This window comes from Anser cygnoides, chromosome 16 (assembly GCF_040182565.1).
Source record: "Anser cygnoides isolate HZ-2024a breed goose chromosome 16, Taihu_goose_T2T_genome, whole genome shotgun sequence".
Taxonomy (NCBI): domain Eukaryota; kingdom Metazoa; phylum Chordata; class Aves; order Anseriformes; family Anatidae; genus Anser; species Anser cygnoides.
In genome coordinates, this window is record NC_089888.1 from 6,972,283 (window position 1) to 6,991,545 (window position 19,263).

General features: G+C 41.1%; 1 protein-coding gene across 14 annotated transcripts in view; it reads right to left on the reverse strand.

The window, feature by feature from the left end:
• Positions 1–2,316: 2,316 nt before the first annotated feature.
• Positions 2,317–19,263, reverse strand: part of DOK5 (docking protein 5) — a 49,028-nt gene continuing 32,081 nt past the window's right edge. For 3 of the 14 annotated variants that reach the window (XM_048072577.2, XM_066978171.1, XM_066978158.1), the window contains 9 exons: positions 16,362–16,476; positions 16,142–16,282; positions 15,219–15,408; positions 13,770–13,905; positions 8,875–8,937; positions 8,525–8,645; positions 4,956–7,048; positions 3,006–4,621; positions 2,317–2,900 (listed from right to left, as the gene is read on the reverse strand). In XM_048072577.2, the coding sequence (XP_047928534.2) occupies positions 6,981–7,048; positions 8,525–8,645; positions 8,875–8,937; positions 13,770–13,905; positions 15,219–15,408; positions 16,142–16,282; positions 16,362–16,440 (798 nt within the window). In that variant the 5' untranslated portion in view covers positions 16,441–16,476 and the 3' untranslated portion in view covers positions 2,317–2,900; positions 3,006–4,621; positions 4,956–6,980. The remainder of the gene's footprint in view (positions 2,901–3,005; positions 4,622–4,955; positions 7,049–8,524; positions 8,646–8,874; positions 8,938–13,769; positions 13,906–15,218; positions 15,409–16,141; positions 16,283–16,361; positions 16,477–19,263) is intronic. The other 11 variants (XM_066978172.1, XM_066978165.1, XM_066978162.1 and 8 more) reach the window with 10 other exon arrangements.

The window sequence follows — 19,263 nt, forward strand, 5'->3', positions numbered from 1 at the left end:
TAGTCTCTTTTTTATGCCTCCTTTAAAGTATAATTTGCCCGATAGGACCAGAGGTCCTCTTCACACTGCTTTACGGGGTCCTTCCTGTATTGTTTCTGAGCACGGCATGGCTGTTCCTACATGGTCATTTTGGGGACTCCTGTCCGCAGACATGCCGTTCCCATTTTTACAATATGGAAGGGAAACAAAGCAGGACGCCCAGGTCGTACTGGAAATAGAGCCTAAGCTGTAAACAAACCCACCCAGACACCACTATTTTCCTCACCTGCAGTTTTAAAAATCTTCACTTGGGCTGTAACCTGTACCTGAAATGCAAGGGGAAGGTAAATCACCCGCATCCCCTGTTTTCTCTGCTCAGGTGTGAGGAATTTGCTCAGAAATATGCTGTTCCTCTTGCTGTGAGGTGGATTTCAGGAAGCTTTAAAGATGTCCCACTGCAGCTGGGTGGCTGTGACCGAGGTGGGGAGGATGCTGCGGCACCCAGCCATGGATGCTGCAGAAGGTGAGGAGGCGCAGAGTAGAGGTTGCACCTTGCGCTGCCTCCAAAGGCAGATCCAGATTCAGAGGGAGAATTTGACCTTGTGTGGGGAAAAAAATAAAATAATAAAATAGTACCAGAAAGCAGGAATAATTTAATAAGAAAAGCAAGCAAACAAACAGCCTTCCACCTCAGCCCCCTTTGGCGAGATGCGGCTGGAGCTGAAAGCAGAGGGTTGGGGCTCATTTACAGGCTCTGATTTCTTGAATTGACATAAGTGGCAGGAGAAATCCGAGCAAATTCAGTTGTTCATCAGCTTCATCCACTGTCTGTTTCCCTGGGCAAAACCTGCCAGGGAGGGTTTCAGCCACACATCCGAAACACCTGCCTCGGGTCAGCAGCAAAGCGCAAAACGCAGTGCCCCTCAGCCCTGCTCCCCTGCTGCACGAAGGGCACCAGCAGTGCTTGTGAAAGCATTTTTAGTTACGATTGTTGCTTGTACAAAGAACTCAGAGATCTCCCGCACATTTCCATAAGGTTTAAGCTACAGAGAATATTATTTAGAACAACCCAAACTTTTCACCTCGCTTCTACTGCTGCGCAAGCAACGCGTGCATGGGCTCGGTGGGGAAGAAACGCTGGAAGGTGGCACCAGGAGGACCGAGAACCGACGAGGACGAGCTACGGGCTCGGGGGAAGCAGCAGGAGGAGCCCCGCGGCCTCCCCGGCCTTTGCCGGGGCAAGGCTGGCACCCGGCGGCCGCGGCGGGCATCGCACCCTCCGGTGCTGCGCTGGGCTGCCCGGGATGCTCCGGCCACTTTTTTTCCCCACGTCTGGTAAATCCCCCGGTCGTGTGTGGCTTGATTAAGAGCAGGAATTAATCTCACCAGAGATTAAATTCTGTATTTTTTCTCTCTTTTTTTTTTTTTTTTTTTGATGCAGCTTAACGCAAGATGAACACCTTACACTTTTTATTTCTAGGATTTCCAGGGTATTCAAAAGACAGACAGCAGGGAAAAATTTTCATGCACAAAACCAACCATCCAAAAATAATGTCTCAGCAGTTAATTCCCTCTTATAGGCTTGTCAAGAAATAGAATAGCACATAGGCTAAATACTGAAGAGAAAGCCACAACACCAAACTTCTTCCTGGCAAGTTTATTTGCTGGCATCTGTAAATCCACTGAGAAAGTGTAGTGCAATCAATACAGCTGAGGCCCGAGTTCTAATTAGAGCCTTCTGTTTGAAAACAGGTTTTCTTTAAACACTGCATGGCTAGGGGTAGTGATAGAATATTCCCTAAAAATAAGAAAATGGTTCATTAGTGTTCATGGAAACAGAAGATCAATCTGCCCTTGTGAAAGTTAATGAATACACAGAAATATCACATCACGACCCCTGATCTCAGTGCCTGAGGCACCAGTGTTATTATGCACTATCCAGGATTGCTCAGCAACAGGACTCAGATACAACACTTATTGCATTAATTTCATCTGTGTGATTATTTAAATTAATGACATTCTGGCTGCGAGTCACAAACTTCAAGAGATGTTCATCTGCTTAAATATTAATTAATCATGCTTTTCTGCTGTAAGGTGTGATAAGGGTAAGCAGAATTAAATGCTAACAGTTTTAATAACAAATATCAGCAACAGCCCAAACATGAGAAACACAACCACTTCACTCAGAGGAGTGCTGAAACAACTCATTTAAACACCTACCCACCCTTCCTCACGGAATCAAAACATGTATTGTTAAATCTTGGTCAAGAAAAAAAAGTATAAGAATTTCTACATAAAGAAAAGGGGGAGAAAATGCAATATGATGAAAATACCCAATATTATTATTTATTCTTTTTAAAGCTCCAGGCCTCAGCCCTATCCCCAAACACAACCAGTTTATCAAGCACAAAGCTGCCTGAAATGCAGAAGACCCAGTTCTGAAAATATGGCATTGAGTAGTCAGAAAGCTACTTGCTGTTGCTCCGTGGGATGGCCAGAAACGCAGATCACACAGTTTCTTCCCTTAATGAGGGGGCAGCAGCCAAAAGGGTCCCACCAGCAGCCAGCCTTCCCAGGGCAGTGCAGGGCAGTCTGGAGGTGCCCCTCTGCATGGCCACAGCATATCTGCTTCCATCCAAAAAGTTCATGCGAGTACAGGGGATAGGTGTTTGTTTCAACAGCGGCTTAAAGCAGCCTCTTGGACATCCCCTGGCTGGTCATTTGAAATAGTTTCAGGAAAAAGAAAAAAAAAAAAAAAGGCTTCTACTTCACAATTCAGAAACCTTCGTGAACAATACTGAAAAAAAGCTGGTGTGGTATCTGCATATCCAAAGCCAGTCATTTCCATTTGCAGTGTACAGATGATGCTCAAGTACCTGTTCAAAAAGACTTTGGTACTTCACTAGATTCCGACGTAGTTGCTAAAGAGGAAAAAAAAAAAAAAAAAGTATTGCCGATTCAAGAAAACATGATGACTAACTTAAGGGATCTCTACAATCCTACTAGTACTTTTGAAGAGATCTTACCTTGCACTGGGCCTTCCTTCAAAGACAGAAACCAGCCTCAACCTTCTCTTAATATCTAAATAGTTGAGGAGCCCCCCAGCTAGAACTGTTGGGCAAGGATGCCATGGGGATGGGAACCATGATGAGCTGTAAGGTGCTGGGCCAGGCTGTTCATCTAGCTCAAAGGCCTCGACTGACACCGTGTCCCTCTGTAACATGAAATGGAGAGAGTGTCAGCCATTCCATTTCTCTAGCAGCACAGTGATGTGCAGTACCTCCTGCTGCCCTCTATGCTATTTTTGATAATGGCATTTGCATTCTGGTACCTGTAATGTCTAAGAAAAAGAAATGCAATTTGAAGTCTTGACATGATGTGTTTTTTCATTTCCCCTAATGTACTTGATTCCAGGATTAGCCTTTTAAGATCATTACCCGCCAAGTTCTGCCGCAGCTGCCTGGGCTGTCTCCATCTACCACTGTGCTATTATCTGCTTGCTGGTTCGTACCCGCTCAGAAGACAGAGGAACTTTTCTTAGCATGGATTTGAAAAGTGGGGTAAGCAGCTCTGCACTTGCTTTTCAGATCCCTTCTTTTACTCCTGAAACATTTCTTCCTTCTCCACTATTATGACTTACAGCCCAGTCACTGGTCTTTTGTGGAATGAAATAGGCTGGAGAAGACGACATTCCTGCCTGGTCTTTGAAATCGCACAGCACTCCTTGGAGTTGTATGAATGGGAGAGGTTATAGAGAGCCAAAAAGCTGCTCTCTAGGATGACTTTGCAAAACACTTTTGCACCTTTGAAACAGTTATCTAGTTCTGTGCACATTTGAGAAAGAACGAGGTTGAAGGATACAAAAGGGCATGCTGGAATTTGGTGGAGCAATTGAAACTACTTTGCAAAATTAGGCAAAAGTTGGAGAAAAATCAAGGGCTTTTCACGCAGATCCTTGAATCTGTGGTAACCCTGAGGCCCACAGCTCTACAAACTGATTTGGAGCATGTTTTCTCATGTACGTCTCTGAAGAGTGCGGCTCAGTTACCTGGAAGATTTCCACTCCAGTTCTGCATCCATCTTCACCAGGGCACCAGGTATCGCTGGCACCCGCGGCACACACGATGGCACACACACGACTGCTGTACAGTCTGAACAACTCCAAATACAGTGAAAACCTTTCCTGCACTAGAAAGCCAGTGATGATGGGAATGGCAAACCGGCTTCCTTTCTTCAGCTAATGACCTTGCTAACTAAGCAAGGCAGCGATGATGCAAAATTAATGTCAGTACCACAAATCAAAATGAAGCAATTTCTTGATATCATATCATACACAGAGTGATCCAAAGCAAAGTTACTTTTAGGACTTTTTTTTTTTTCCCATCCTTCACCAACAGCTTCATGAGAAAGAATAATATCAGAGTTAGTTGATTTAATGACCCTTCGTTTAAAGGGCAAGGTTTGAGTATTTTTTGTTGTTGTTTTCTTCACAATTTGACTGTTCACCAGGAGAAGTCTTACTGTATCAATCACAGCATGAGTGAGAGGTGAATAAAAGCATTTACCGAACTGTCATATCCACGATAAAACAAAAGATGGTGTTGCTGTCAGCTCTAAAGGGAATACATTAGCAGGAGCAAACCTGAAAAATAAAGACCTATTAGTCATAACATGCCTTTCAGTCACTTATTTATGTTAGCAGCTCAGCTTTGAAATAAAGTCAACATAATCCTTATTCACAAATTAAGCTTATCTTTGCACTAAGGTGTAAAGCAATAATGACTTTTTTTTTTCCTCTCTAGAAACACATTTACCTTCACCACACTTATTGGTTTGCTTTTCTGAAAGGCTCCCTCACCTTCAGTTCTTTAATGACAACCCTTTTCAATGTAATAAATTCATCCATAACGAGTTAATTAAACTGATTCACTGATATTAAGCCCATGCCAGTTAAAAATAAATAAATAAACACTTACTAGAGTGACTGTTTTCATCAGGACACTGTAATAAACAGAAAAGCTGAATTGACTCGGAAACGTTTGTTCCTTCATTATTCCCAGTGCACATGTAAGTTTAATAAAGAAAGCTGAAGATATTGTATAGTACACAGTGAACCCAAGAGCTGAACTATCCCTGAGTGTCAGCACTGTACCAGGGCTATTTGTAGCAGCTGAGCGGGTTAGCTCAGGACCAACCACCACACATGGCTCCAGCTGAGAGCTTGCAAGGCTTAAGCAGAGCTGAAGAATTATTTCAGCTGTCTTGAAGGCTAAATGCTTTTACATTCCCTTATGATGTCTACATGTTCTGCAGCAACATAGTCTTGTTGCCTCATGTTCCATTTGCAGTCTGCTGTAACACATCACTTTCTAAAGGGCTGCTGCCTTGGTTTTCTTCCCATTATGTATTTGGGTAGTCAGTTTGCCTTGCTTAGGCACCTGTCCCTATTGAATTTCTCCAATTTGTCCAGATCATTTTGAATTCAGTCTGGATGTCCTTTTTCTCCAACACTGAAAGCATTTCTCTGAAACTAAGTCTACTTCATGTGTGTCATGATCAACACCCCATACTTCCAGTCTGCTTCATATTTAGAATTATGAATATCTTCAGCCAAGCTTAAGGTATTTGCTGTTTTTACTCAAACAGTAAGACTATTACCTCTGTCATAGGAAAAAATTAGCTTGTCCTGAACCATTTCACTCTCTACAAATCTGCAGCCACTGTGTTCTTTTCTTCCAGGATATCTGCTGAAAGAATAACTGCAGACATTGCACATACCTAAATAAACACAACCATCATTAGAATTTTATCTCATGTTTTCATTTTAAAATATGCAGAGACCAAATTCCCCAGACAGGCAACCAAAATAAGAGCTAGTCCTTAAGCTTGTAAACTGAGCAGCAATAACATGGTTAGAGATGATCAGCTCAACTTGTAACCTGACAAGGCATTCTTAACTCAAAAGCCTTTTAACAAAATGATTTAACTATGCTCAGTTGAATGCAGTATTTCACTTGTATTCAGGGTAATCAGAGCTTTTTATCTACAGCTGTTACATGTTTCTGACCGTTTTGCACAGCATCCAGCAGTCAACTAAGCTATTTTTGAACATATTTTTCCTGTTAAACGAAGATACTGGTGCCAATCTATGAAAGTAGTACCTAACATAGAAGCTGTCATAAAACAGAAGAATCTGTTTTCTGCCACAAAGCGATTTGTGGCATTGTGAGATTCTTGTTGAATCACTGCTCTATTTCACCAGCCTCCTGACAAGTGATGGTGTTGCCTCAGATAGGAGAGGAACCCAAAGCAACCCACTGCCCCACTTCATCCTCTCTCCTAGTGCCCCAGTGACTGCACAGTAGCCCTGTTCATGAGGCTGACAATGACAAAAAGGGCTGTACCACAGATTAAGTGGGAATTATTTTTATTTTAAACATTTACAGAGATGGAAATAAATACAGGAAATAGAAGATAGAGTGTGTGCTTTCAAAAGAAATCAATCAAGTCTCCATCAGGCTTCAAACAGGAAAAAAAAAATGTATCCAATAGCTGCTTAAAACTGGCCACTATTTCAAAGGTCAGGGGTTATGCTGAACTGTAATGTTAATAACTGAAGATAAGCATTACAACAGACAAAGATGACAGCTGACATCAGGGAACCAACAGCTGTAACAGACAAAATGGAACCACACCACAACAGGAGAGTCTCATATTTACAACATACTTATACAAAAAACATTTGGAAATATTTAGGGAGTGACTTCTCTGTCCAGCTGTAAGATACAAAAGAAACACTGGAGGGCCTGATGGTTGTGTTCCCCTCCTCAGTATCTACAGAATCATTTTAACTTTTGACAAAGTTTGAAAAAAAAAAATTTGTACTGCAAGAATTTTTCATCCAACTTGAACTTTTCAGCATTTCTATTCTTGCTTGTCATCTGCGTCATCCGTTGGGGCAGTTTGTCAGAAGACAAAGTTTGTAAAATTTTTACAGTCCTTTATCGATGGTCTGATCTATACGTTGGAAAAGTGTCCGTCCGATGAAGCTTCACTGGGCTAGAAACATCTTGTCCAAGTCAGATGCAAAAAACAGAACAACGCTCAGTAAGGCATAGGTATCATACTCACCATTTTATACAGGACTATGTGAAGTACAAATTACAGCTTTTTAATTATACCTATCCCTGCTTTCCCCGCTTCAGAACTTAAAGATGTACAAAACAAATTTTTTTTTTTTTATTTTACAAGTTCTGACTGCATGTTGAATGAAAAGCATACTTTATTTAGCAACAGTTGTCTCTTTTTGTTTTGTTTTGTTTTTTCTCTGTACAACAGAAAAGGGAAAAAAAGCTAATTCAAAAATTATCAGTTCCAACTTAGGTAGAATAAAGTTTCTGCTTACAAAATTTCATGTGTCTCTACCATTCAGGGATTGAAATATTTCAAAAATTATGTAACTCAGTATAACAATTATTTTATATTCAAGATATTTTTCTCTGATAATTGAAGCATTTCAAAATTTTGGCAACCTAATCTAATTAGAGATGTTAAGGGTCCCACTGAAATAGTCACCGTGACTGCTGAATAAGACAATGACTTCAGTGTCTTTTCTAATTACAATAAAGTCTGCATGGCTTCCCACCCACCCACCTCCCAGGGCCAGGATTTTTCAAAGACTTTTACGACATTCTCATGACTAGAATCCCCATGGATCCCTTTTTCAGTTTAACAAGCAAGCTATTTTTCTAAATAAAAAACAAGTGGTTTGTACCCATACAATCTATTTATCTTGTGTCAACACCATGCTGAATTATTGTATTAATAAAGGACTCTACAGTAAGGCACAGTAAGACCAATCCCCTGATTGTGTCAGAGTGCTCTAAGCAGTTTTCTTCTTGTGTGTCACAGGCTGCCACCAGCAGGTCATCTTCCCATGCCCTAATTTATTGAACAAATTTGAACAGGCATATAAGCGCTGCTTTTATTATTCGTTCCTCCAGCTGAAACGTGTAAGGTGTTTGGCTGAGGCTTTTTATGTGCTGCCTGCCCCCTCTAGTGTTCAAAACAGGAAAAGGAAAAAAAAATATGGTTGGCTTTTACTTTTCAGATTTGCTGAAAAATCAGAGGATACAAACGGAATATGGCCACATACGTCAGGGGTGACAGAGCCTGCCATTTTTAATCACAATTTCTTATATTTTGTGTTCTGGAGGTTCTTCTGACCTTTATAGTCTCCAGCTTTATTTAAAAGAGTAAATATCTAAGATTCATTATTCCTTTAGAAACTCCTAACGTCTGAGGGGCTAAAAAAAGAAGCAAAAAAAAAAAAAAAACTCCAAAAGATTTCCACAGTGTGGTGCCTGTCCCAACTCTATTAAGCGTTCGGTCTGTTTCCTGCTGGCTTTTCTGCATAACTGCCTGTGTGCCCCTCGCTGGCCACCCCGCAATGGTAATGTTTCCTTAGTTATCTGAAAAAAGCTCATAAAACAACAGTGCTGTTGTCCGACTTGTGCCTTGACGCCCTCCAATCCCAGCCCCTTACCTTGCAGGCCGTAGAGCTGGCCAGTGCTGTGCTGTCGCGTGATGTGCTGCCAGTAGGCACTGCGGGGCAAGGGCACCATGGTGCTGAGGGACACGGCTCGCTCGCTCATCTTCATCTGAAGCTGCAAAGCAGTAAACTGATGTGAAGGTGACAGTTGTGCTTAACACACATCCTCAGAGAAAAGGCATAGCCACAGGCTGCAAAGATGTCTAATGATATTGTCAACACAGCCTCTCCCTCTGTCCATCGGCCCGCCCTACGTGAGCAGCAGTGACTAACCCGGGTTAGTCTCCACGGACACACAGCACTCGGGTTAGGAGGCCACGCTACTGTCGCACACCAAAGCTCACCTTTGTGCTCCCCTGGTCCTGCGCTAGCACTGCTTCCCCTGAGGGGAGTTTTAACTCAAGCAGCTGAAACAGAAACTGGGAGTCAGTGGAAGATAGGAAAGTACTCCCCCTTCAGCAACAAAGCCATCAGAGAGTCTCCCAACTACTTCCCAACTTCCCAAAGCTAAGTACAACCTCAGCACACCAAGAACCTGTCATGTTTCATGTGAATTCATTAACACACATATGCAAGCTGACAGAAATATTTGGATTTTATCGTAAGCTTCACAGTACAGCTAAAATTCTCTTTCCAAAGCTCTAGCAAACATTAGTTCAAATATACCAAATCTATACTTGTTTTTGTCTAATTTATAAAGATGCTGTTTACAAAAAGAGCAAGCTTTTACATTTTAGTTTCACAAGACCTGAGGTGAAAGAACCTCTTACAAGAATTTCAGCATATTTTGGAGCAAAAACAAACAAGTGAAGCAAGCACAGAGAGGAGGCAGATGAAAGATATCATTGAAGAGAGCCATTTTGAAGTTCCTCAGAGGTGCCAGCAACCCTCAACCTCCTCTCTGTATTGTGGATGCTGTACCTGTGATATCAAGGTAAAATACATGAAAACAAAAGCAAACCCAGACCAACCTTTGCTCTTAAAACACCCACCCCCCAAGTCAGTAGGGTGCGAGTCCCTGCACAATGCACGTTTCCACCTACACCACACAGTGTATTTATCACAGCTCCTTCACTGAAGGCCCAGCACCGTCTGCGGTGTCACCACGCACAGCAGCACCAAGGAAACAAACAACAACAACCTCCTACTGGAGCAGAACCAGCAGAGCACTGTGAGGATGGCATTTCCTAATTGGAGATGCTTCTTGGGTGGTTCCACCTACTGGTGAGTTGAGCAACAGGTCTGCTCTCAGTAGGAGAGCAAAAAACCAAAAGGATATCTTCAGAGAAAAAGGAGACGCAGCTAGAGAAAGAAGATAAAAGACACAGAAAAGGTCCAGAAAAGGTGCCCCTCCTGAACTCAATCAGCATGGGGAAAAAATTAAAAAACTGCAGCTGGAAAAAAGAATTAGTATGCTATGTCCTGAATACACAGCACTTCATCAAAACACCTCGGACTGTGAGCTAAAGCAGCTTAAATGATGATTGATTTCATTCTCACAATTAACCTACTGTATCTCTGTGGCAACTGAAGAAGTAGGAATAGCTTGATAATGACCTGGCTTTATTCCTTGGAAGCACCCAGCACCGTAAGCTGGTCAAAACCTGCCAGAATTGGTATGCTGGAACACGCACGAGCATTGGCTGCAAGCAGAGGACCAAATGAGACATGTAACACCACGTATCATTAATATAACAAATAATTTGTTAACTGGAGGGCACCTAATCCATAGCCTCTCACCCTCTTCCTCCCAGGAGATGGTGCTGAAAGGATATCAGGATCTCCAAAGCAGTTCAGACACAGCTCCATCCACACATGTCAAGGATCAAATTATGCTAAGTCACGCTTCAACCAAAGGAGAAGCAAAGAGGCAAGAAGCGGTGAGGGCCAACACAAAGCCACCTCACAGCTCTGCTGGCTACGAGCGATCCATGGAGAAAGGGGATGGAGAAGCTGCACTCCCAAGCAGCAGCAACCAGAGCTGGGAACAGCCGTGGAACTGCAGTGCCACCTCTTGTCACTTCTTGGCACCTGAGTGAGAGGTGTGCTGAGCTACACTAAGGCAGCTCGCTGGGGCTGGGTCAGGTGCATGGTGCAGTTGGTTCCCACAAGTCCCACACAAGTCCCAGGGAGGGAAGAGTAAATATCTTCTTTTTGGGGTCCTGCTTTAGCAAGCAGCAAAACTAGCATGAGACACACACTTTTCTTTAAAAGAAAAAAAAAAAAGGAATAAAAGGAAAAAAAAGATTTTTTTCTCTCAAGATGGAATACACAATTCTCAAAGATTTTGCAGAGCGTGTCGTTTTTAAACAATTTGCACTAAGTAAACCTTCATCTTGGGACACCCACCTGGGGAGGGTCGCTATGTTTTTGAGGGGATTTTCTTCCTAGTGAAGTAAATTTATTAGAACTACTAATACTCAACATTAATAAAAATAAACAGTTTCAGAAATTAAAGGGCACTAACACATTGCTGTTGTTTTGAGTAGCTTTCTTTTACTATCTTACACTATTACTCAGTATTCTCTCACTCCAGAAGTTAATGACCACCTTTTCCACTCCTAATTATCAATCTCTCTGGAAATGGTCAGGGAGGATAGCAGACCCTAGCCAAGACTGACACGCTCGTACATCAGATGGATCTAGCACAAAGTGCACTCCTTGGTTGTGGAGAGGGGAAGAAGAGTCAGCCAAAGCTGCCGGTAAACTGGCTGATAATATCTTTGAAGCACTGAGCTTTAGCTGCCAAAACGGAGAAGTTCACCGTTATTACTTCTTAGCGAGATGTCAGGCTGTAACATCTTTTTCTAAAGCAACCTAAACCGCGACGAGGCAGAGATGACAGCAGTCAAGTAACAGCACTACTCCTGTCAGTTTTCATGGCAACCAAATATTCACGACAATATGTCTACAATTTGAATAGATATTTTCATTTCATTGTCTGGCAGTGCAAGAGCGAAGGGGAAGGAACAGTTGGGCGAGGTGAGTTACCACTGACCAGAATGGCTTCATGCATCACTAAGCAGAGCCAGCTCTTTTTTGCCTTTGAAAGAGAAAAGGGAGATCTCTGAATTCACTGAAAAGGAAAATAAATAAAACCCACTTGTGAATGTGTGTCAGACTCCAGTCAGCATATGCTCCGACCTCACCAGAAAGCCACTGCACATGAATAGAAAGTGTCAGGCTGAGGCTCTCAGCTGAGGAACCCCTATCACATCAATTTTCCACGTGCGTTTCAGCAGTCAGAGTCAGTTATAGTCACAAACTGAACTATAAAGCAAGTGACTGCTAGGGAGGTGACAGACATATTATAGCCCACGCTCTCAACAGTACTTGGCAGCTTTATTTGCTCTATCAGCATGGGACATTCAACTCCCATTTCTTGCACAGGCTCCAGGAGCCCTCAGGTAGCTTAATACCATCTTTGCCTCCATCTCAGATGATCACATCAGTGGTAGCAGAGGCCAGGATTTCAGGAGAAAACAAGATGCTCAGTGAAGACAATTTCTCACCACCACAGTCTCCTACCTTTTACTTTTATTTACCCTTTCAGTAAATAGCAGCTCAAGCTTCACTAATACAAAATTTCACACAGGGTTAATAATTCTTAGAGATAAAAACAATGTAAGACAGCTCAGACAGCCGAGCATGAAGTGCAAGTATCTAAAATAAACTCCTTGTTGATGTCTTCAAACAGAAATTAAAATACAGGGGAAATAAATCAATTTGAATGATGAAGATGACCTTTACAAAGTATTTTGTAATTTGCAAAAGTAGCTACCTGATTTGTACACTGAGGTAATGATCCTCTATCTAAAGCCCTAAATCTGCGTATCCTTAAAACCCAGAGAAGGGACTAAGTCTTCCTGAGTATTTTGGAATCAGACACTTCTATGACAGACTTGGGAAACTCATATTCAGGGGCATATGGACTTGTCTGAAACAATTAGATTCAGCTACTAAATTACAAGACGTCCAAGATAGCAAAAATGGTGTTAGATGATACTTTACTGGGAAAGAGAAAAATACCAGCAATGCTGGCTGTAGATCACCTGCTAGCTTTAACATTTTTAACTGAAAGAAAGCAATGTGTCAAGCTTCTTCCTAGTAAGCCTGGAAGGGTTGAAAAACTTAAGACTTACACAAGTAGTAATGACATTTTCTGTTTTATCTCCACTGAGTCATCTGGTTAATACTGAGATAACTCATCATTACAACTTACCCCTGAAACCAAGATTTTAGTAGAATTAGTAAAAGGATTAGACATGGATGTGCATGTGTTTTTGTTCATAAAAATGGAAAGACAATTCTTATTGCAGATTACACAAATCAATTACTACTGCATGGAATAGAGATGATGTTTGTGGCCAGGCTGTTCCACAGTTTTCCATTCTGGGAATTTTATACATTCCAGAAAGTCTGTTATCTTCAGGATACTAGTTTTGCTGTCAGAGTCAACCTGTGAACCCTGGCACGCAGAGACCAATTTTGATATGTCATTTACAGAAGATCCTTTTCATTCTACAGGTTTCATGAGAAAACAAATAAATGAAATGGTAATATCTGGAAATATGTTAGGTGCAAGTGCCATAAAACTGCCGTTCTTCAATGGAATGTTTTTGGAGATCCCACACTATCTCAGTTCTCAGTCCGTATGTTAGTTTGCATCTTATACTCCTACATCTCCTAGCAGTAATGAGTGTCATAAAATGAGTTTTAGACACAAAAAGCACTTGCAGAAAACAGACATCCACTGAGGGATCAGACAAACACATCTAGTCCTCCCCCACAGTTTAATCTGAACCATATGACTCTTTCCAAATCATCCTTCAAGTGTAGGCATCAATTAACAAATGAAAAACTGAGCATGAGCCATAACATTTTGCAAATAGATTGATGAGAAATGTTTCCAAACAACAAACTCATGATGGTGATTAATTAAAAGAATATAACAAGAATGCCGACTATGCTGACAGGAGCTTATCGTCTCTGAACTAAGTCACACTTATTTACAGTTTTCCAAACACAAAAATCATGGACTATAAGCTCCCCTATTGTTCAGATTCTTGAAAAGCAATCCCAGTTATATATACTGGCCTAAACATAATAACAACGCAGAATTTAGTAAGAACAATAATCAGACTGCTTACTATCTGTGAATCAAAAGACAAAGTCACAGTGAAGAAACACCATTCACTGGTGCCCAGTGCAGAATGACAAGCATGGTGAGTAGCCGTACCATTGAATTTTTCACACTCTGTAACAGGCGCTCATGTTGTTCTGCTATGGCCAGAGCAGCCGAGTGAACCTTCTGGTAGATTGCTTCCCCATCTCGTGTCTGAAAGATGAATAGTCCTTCTCCTGTGTCACACATTCTGCCAAAGCAAGAACAGACGGGATCCAAATGTGAGATTTTCGCTTGTTCACGGTGATCTGTAACACTTAACTTTACCTTGCTGCTCTAGAAGCAATATTGCACAAGCAATAGGAAAGCAAAAGGTTGTTGAAATATGGAACAAAGTTATCTATATGGGCTTTAACAGCCCTAGTCCAACCTCACTATTTTAATTTATACTGGTATTACTCTTCTCAAACACAGACTCAGGTGAGTATCACTAAATTCTCAAAAGTGCTTAACTAACTCTAGAGAGCTCATGCACAACACACAGGTTCATAAATTTTAGACTAAAAGGTGGGATTAATTTGCCTTCTTTCCCTTTCAGACTTTTAATGTTGCCTGTAATGAGTTTTGCAGTTTTGTCTTCCACTTGAAACCCCAGATACATTATCCTTAGCATCCCAATTGCATTGTCTTGCAATGACTAATGCATAATCAGTGAATCAAAAAATCATATCATTTTTCCTGAAAGAACAAAGTTCTGCAGCAATACAGAGTATAGGCATTTAAATGCCTTTTCTCTCTCCAGATAAGTTAATTGTATGATGAGATTCTCTTTTGCTATTGCAATTCTTTAATTTGCTTACTTAAAATAATGCAACCATAACCCTTAGAAAGAATTTGGTAGTTTAGTTCAATGAACCAATGCTCTGACTTCAGCCACACAAAGACTTCAGCTCATTAAACCTAAGCTGCAAGAAGCGACAGAGAACAACATCTCTAAAACAAGGAACTGCATTCAAATTTCTTATAAACCCATTTGTCAAATAGATAGAAAACAGGAATCCCTTCTCCATTACTTTATTTTGCTTCTGGGAAACAACTTGGAAACACTGCTCTACACTTCAAACGATTCTCTTTGCACAGAACTGCTTAAAACCCTAACTCCATGCCCAAAGGCCCATGTTGTACAAATTCTGGAATGATGTTCACCTCTTCTTTACAAACCTGTCTATCCAATCCACTGTCTCATATACAACTTGATTTAAGAAGAAGCCTATACATAATACACAGTGCTGTCAACCTCCACCTGGCATCCCCTGGGATAGCACAGCTCTCCCACCCCATCCTCAGGCACCTGTGTTGAGCCATTTCTTCCATTCAAGATGCAACCTGGATTTCAGAATTATTTTTATTTATTTTAAATATTAATATTAAATCCTTTATTTTAACAGAGGATACACAACCAGCTTCTGTCTGAAGATAAGCTCTCACATCCTTTGACAGCCTTCGGAAGCGGTCCAGAGCACCAGCAAGGAAAGGAACACACTACAGCAAACACACACCTACCTCCCTGCTTCAAACGTGAACCAAGATGGGTCCCGCCCGTAGCGTCGGAGGGCACTTAATGGCCAAGAGATGAGTTTTAGTCTGGGATTCTGGATGTCCCAAAGACAGATATTCTCAAATGTTATCTGCAAGGTACATTCCCCATGCACATCTAAATTAGGGGATGGCATCAAATACACATTGAATCTCTCTGGGAGAAAAACAAAAGGTTAGTCTAAAATCCCTGCCCATTAACTGTACAAGTCATTAAAGGAATTTCCTACTTTCCTCCTCTATTACAAGATTTTATTTCCACTTTGAACAATTAATTCAAAAACAAAGACTCAATTCCTTCCAATAACTCGATAAACTCTATGTTTGGAGCAGTTAGAATGCTACACTTCAAGGGCATCAAACATTTGGGCATGCGTTGAGATACAAAAGAGAACTGCACCAACATAATCTTGATATTTGCAAACAATATAACTGTGTGCATGAATAAATACATTGCAAATGCTTTTGTGCATATAATTAGTTAATTTGCATAGGAAAGTGAAGTAGCCATGGGCTCAGCTTCTGCATGCAATTATTATTATTATTTATTATTCACTTTACAATGTTGATAAATGGCCTCTGAAAGTGTTGTACAGACATGATATAAGGAAACACAACAAAAATACAGTCTCCATATCCAAAATCAGCTAACTTGTCTCAGAAATAAAAGTGTTATTCCAAAATAATTCTAAAACCCTCAATCACAGCACTTAATTACCATGCTCATTATCTTTGGCGGTAATAAAAAAAATAAATAAATAAAAAGGAATAGTTTGGAAAAACAATTTTTGGTACCAATTTATTTTGGATGTTCATATGCACAATCCAAATGACTAAAATAATGCAATTAAAAATTTAAAAGGTCAATATTTTATATTTTATGTACCTACCACTCTGCTCCCTCTCCACTCCTGATGCCAACAAGTCAGGCTCTCCAAGGCTAATGTCATTAATCCGTGTTCCAAGACACTCCATCTGCAGTACCTTGCACCACTCATCTGCCTCAAGTTCTGTATAAATGCCCAGAAAATCTGTGTGTAGGTATAATACATTTATGATTTCACAATTAATGCTCTTATCTTTTCTCATGTGCATTGCCGTTTTACCCACCTGACTCACAAGCAAAGGTTTTGGAGGTGTCATCATTAAAATAAATCCCGACAGCATGCTTCTTTGTGCTTTTTGGCATTCGTGAAATATTCTTCACATTATTGAGCTCTGTGACCTGAAAATAAACACAATTTGGACATTTAATTGGGACTTTAAAATATATATATCCATTATTGACTGGAGAAGCTGAAATTAAGAACTAAACCAAGTTGCACAGGATGGAGAAAGAGACGGAGAGCATGAACATGCCTACGATTGCTCTTAAGGAAACGTATCCTTGATACGAATCACCTTAGGCAATCAACTTGAAGACCCTGGATGGTGAAGCAGCCATGTTCTCCAGTCCCTCCCCACCTGCATGTAAGCTTTGGTGCAATCCAGTCTAAACATAATTTAAGCCAAGAGGCAGGTAGAATCAAAGTTCACTCCAGTTTGAGAAACACTTGTAAGACATGAGAAAGATCAATCGATTGTAACAAAAGCAAAAAGAGCTCAAGACAAAAATCTAACAGATTCACCCATTTGGAGGAGCAAATCCAGTTCCAGAACAGCTTTCATCCTGGAGGACAAAACTGGTGAAAAGCTGTTGTCTAAACTATTTTTGATGGAAAGCTGACGATTTGTTAGAATGGTCCACTAAAAAAATGTTCTAGTAATTAGAAAGCTTTTTAGCTTTAAAGATTCACAAAATAAATTCACAGACTTGTCGACACAGATTTCTGTTAATTGGTTGCCAAAAACTGATTGGAAAAATATCTTTCACTCCAAGAAAAATGAGCGCATATATATATATATATAGTATGCAGCTTTAATGAATACCTACTATAGTTCCTTCACATTTCTCTGACATTCAGTTTTCACGCTCACCCCCATAAATAACATTCCTAAATTTGACTGAGGATAAATTCTTCATTATTTAAATTCTTTATAATACGAAGGCTAATACTCCAACATGGAATGGGGAAGCTATATTTAAATATTCATTATTAGAAAATGTTTCACTGATTCTTTTAAATGGTAAGGACTGAAGGGAGTAGGAATTTAACAAAAACATTCCCAAAGCTGTAACCTGCAACTTAACAACTTCATTACTTTTGTCTCAGTAGTCCTGCGGAATGGTCTATCAAACGGCATCATCTCTAAACAAAGAAATGCAGCAACTGTCTTAGCCGGAAGATTCAGGAACTGCAAAGAGATATCAGTGTCGTAGGGTCCAGCAAAAGAGACTGTTTCTCTAAAGGACGTTGGGTTAACCAGCACACTCATTGCATCTCTCTGACCCTTCATCCTAAAAGTCCCTTTCTCCTTAGAGTCCATTTATTGCTTTTTCCTTCCAGCACAGGAGTACAGACAGTCAAAAATCACAGTTTCAAGCAAGACCCTGAAAAGGTAATCTGTGTATGGAAGGGACGGCAGTCAGTGAGCAACCAAATAAAAATAAGCAACAGACCCAATGTCCCCAAATTCACTCTGTGTGCAGTAGCAAAAGGAATAACAAATGAAAGAAACATTCTGTAGGGAACACACCAACCTTCTCCATAGCTGCCAAATTTAGAACTCAGGTTTTTCTAGCCTCCGGGCTCAAAATTTTGAGAAGTTCAAAATTTTGAGAAGTGTCAAAACTGAAACTTCTTGATTGTACTTAATTTCGCATGAGGATTTTTTTTTACTCTTCCAGGAAATCCTATGATGGAAGCACATCCCCAGTGCTAACAAGACACTGACAAACTCATTGCTAAATATGACAAATCTGTCATAGCTTATTCCTATCATACTCAGGCACATGACAGGTCAAGCACAAATTGCCAGCTGCCAGGTTCAGCTCTCACGTCCTTCCCATTTGCCAAGAAAATATGCAAATACAAGAGGAAAAAAAAATGTCTTTTTCATTCAGGACAGTAACTACTCTGACATTTATACTGAGCACATTTACATTTTCTGCAAGTGGACACACTAATGAAATTGGTACCAGTGACACAGTACCTATGAATACAAAAGTTAGCAGAAGCAGCATTTGGCCATACATTTTGGCAACAAATCATTTAATTACCTAGGATTTGTCCTAATTGAAAGCTCATTTCTTAAAAATCAGTTGCCTAACACTCCTACTGCTGGGTACCACAGTAATTGTCTCTAGTGTGATGAATCCTGAGGATGCAGCGACAGGGCTCAGTGAGATGAAGAAAGGTTTATACCAGAGGGGAAACAGAAAACTGCCTTGCCTTGCTGGCTCAGGAGACAGAAATCCTCCGGGCAGCTAGGAGGCTCAGAGGGACCAGCTGGTTTCCTACTGCCCATGCTCCCCATCAGCCCCTAGGGCTACGCAGGGCATGTTGCCCCTCAGCCCCAGGCAGCCTGGCAAGGGAGGCAAAGCACACTGGGCTGTGTAGGATGCTGCTGGCTCTTGCACAGTGCTGGGAAAGGAAAAACAAACAAACCAACCAAACAGTATCACTAATGACCCTGTCTTCAGCCTGAGTCATGCACCTCTGGGCCAGATGGGAACAGTTCAAAACACTACTGGGAACGCAAGAAGGACAAGATTAGAGCATTTGCTGTCAGTGGACACTAAAGGAGAGTCACTTCTGATCCCATCTTCTTTTACTAGGGCTCCACCCCAATCTCCAGCTCATCCCTACATACCCAAAGACTCCTGGCCTTGTACACCTTTGCTTATGTGTCTGTGACGTATTTATGCAGCAGCTCCTGGGCTACAACATCTCTGAACCCAGCCACCGGGACTGAGATATTCTCCTGCCAATATCTCATATACCTGCACCTGCCCTCTGGTCTATGGCTTCACATCAGCAGCTGCTGGTCATTCCAATTTGGCCATTCCAATAAGATCCACTCAGCACATGGAGTAGAACAGAAGCCACAGCCATATCTAGCAACCACAAAT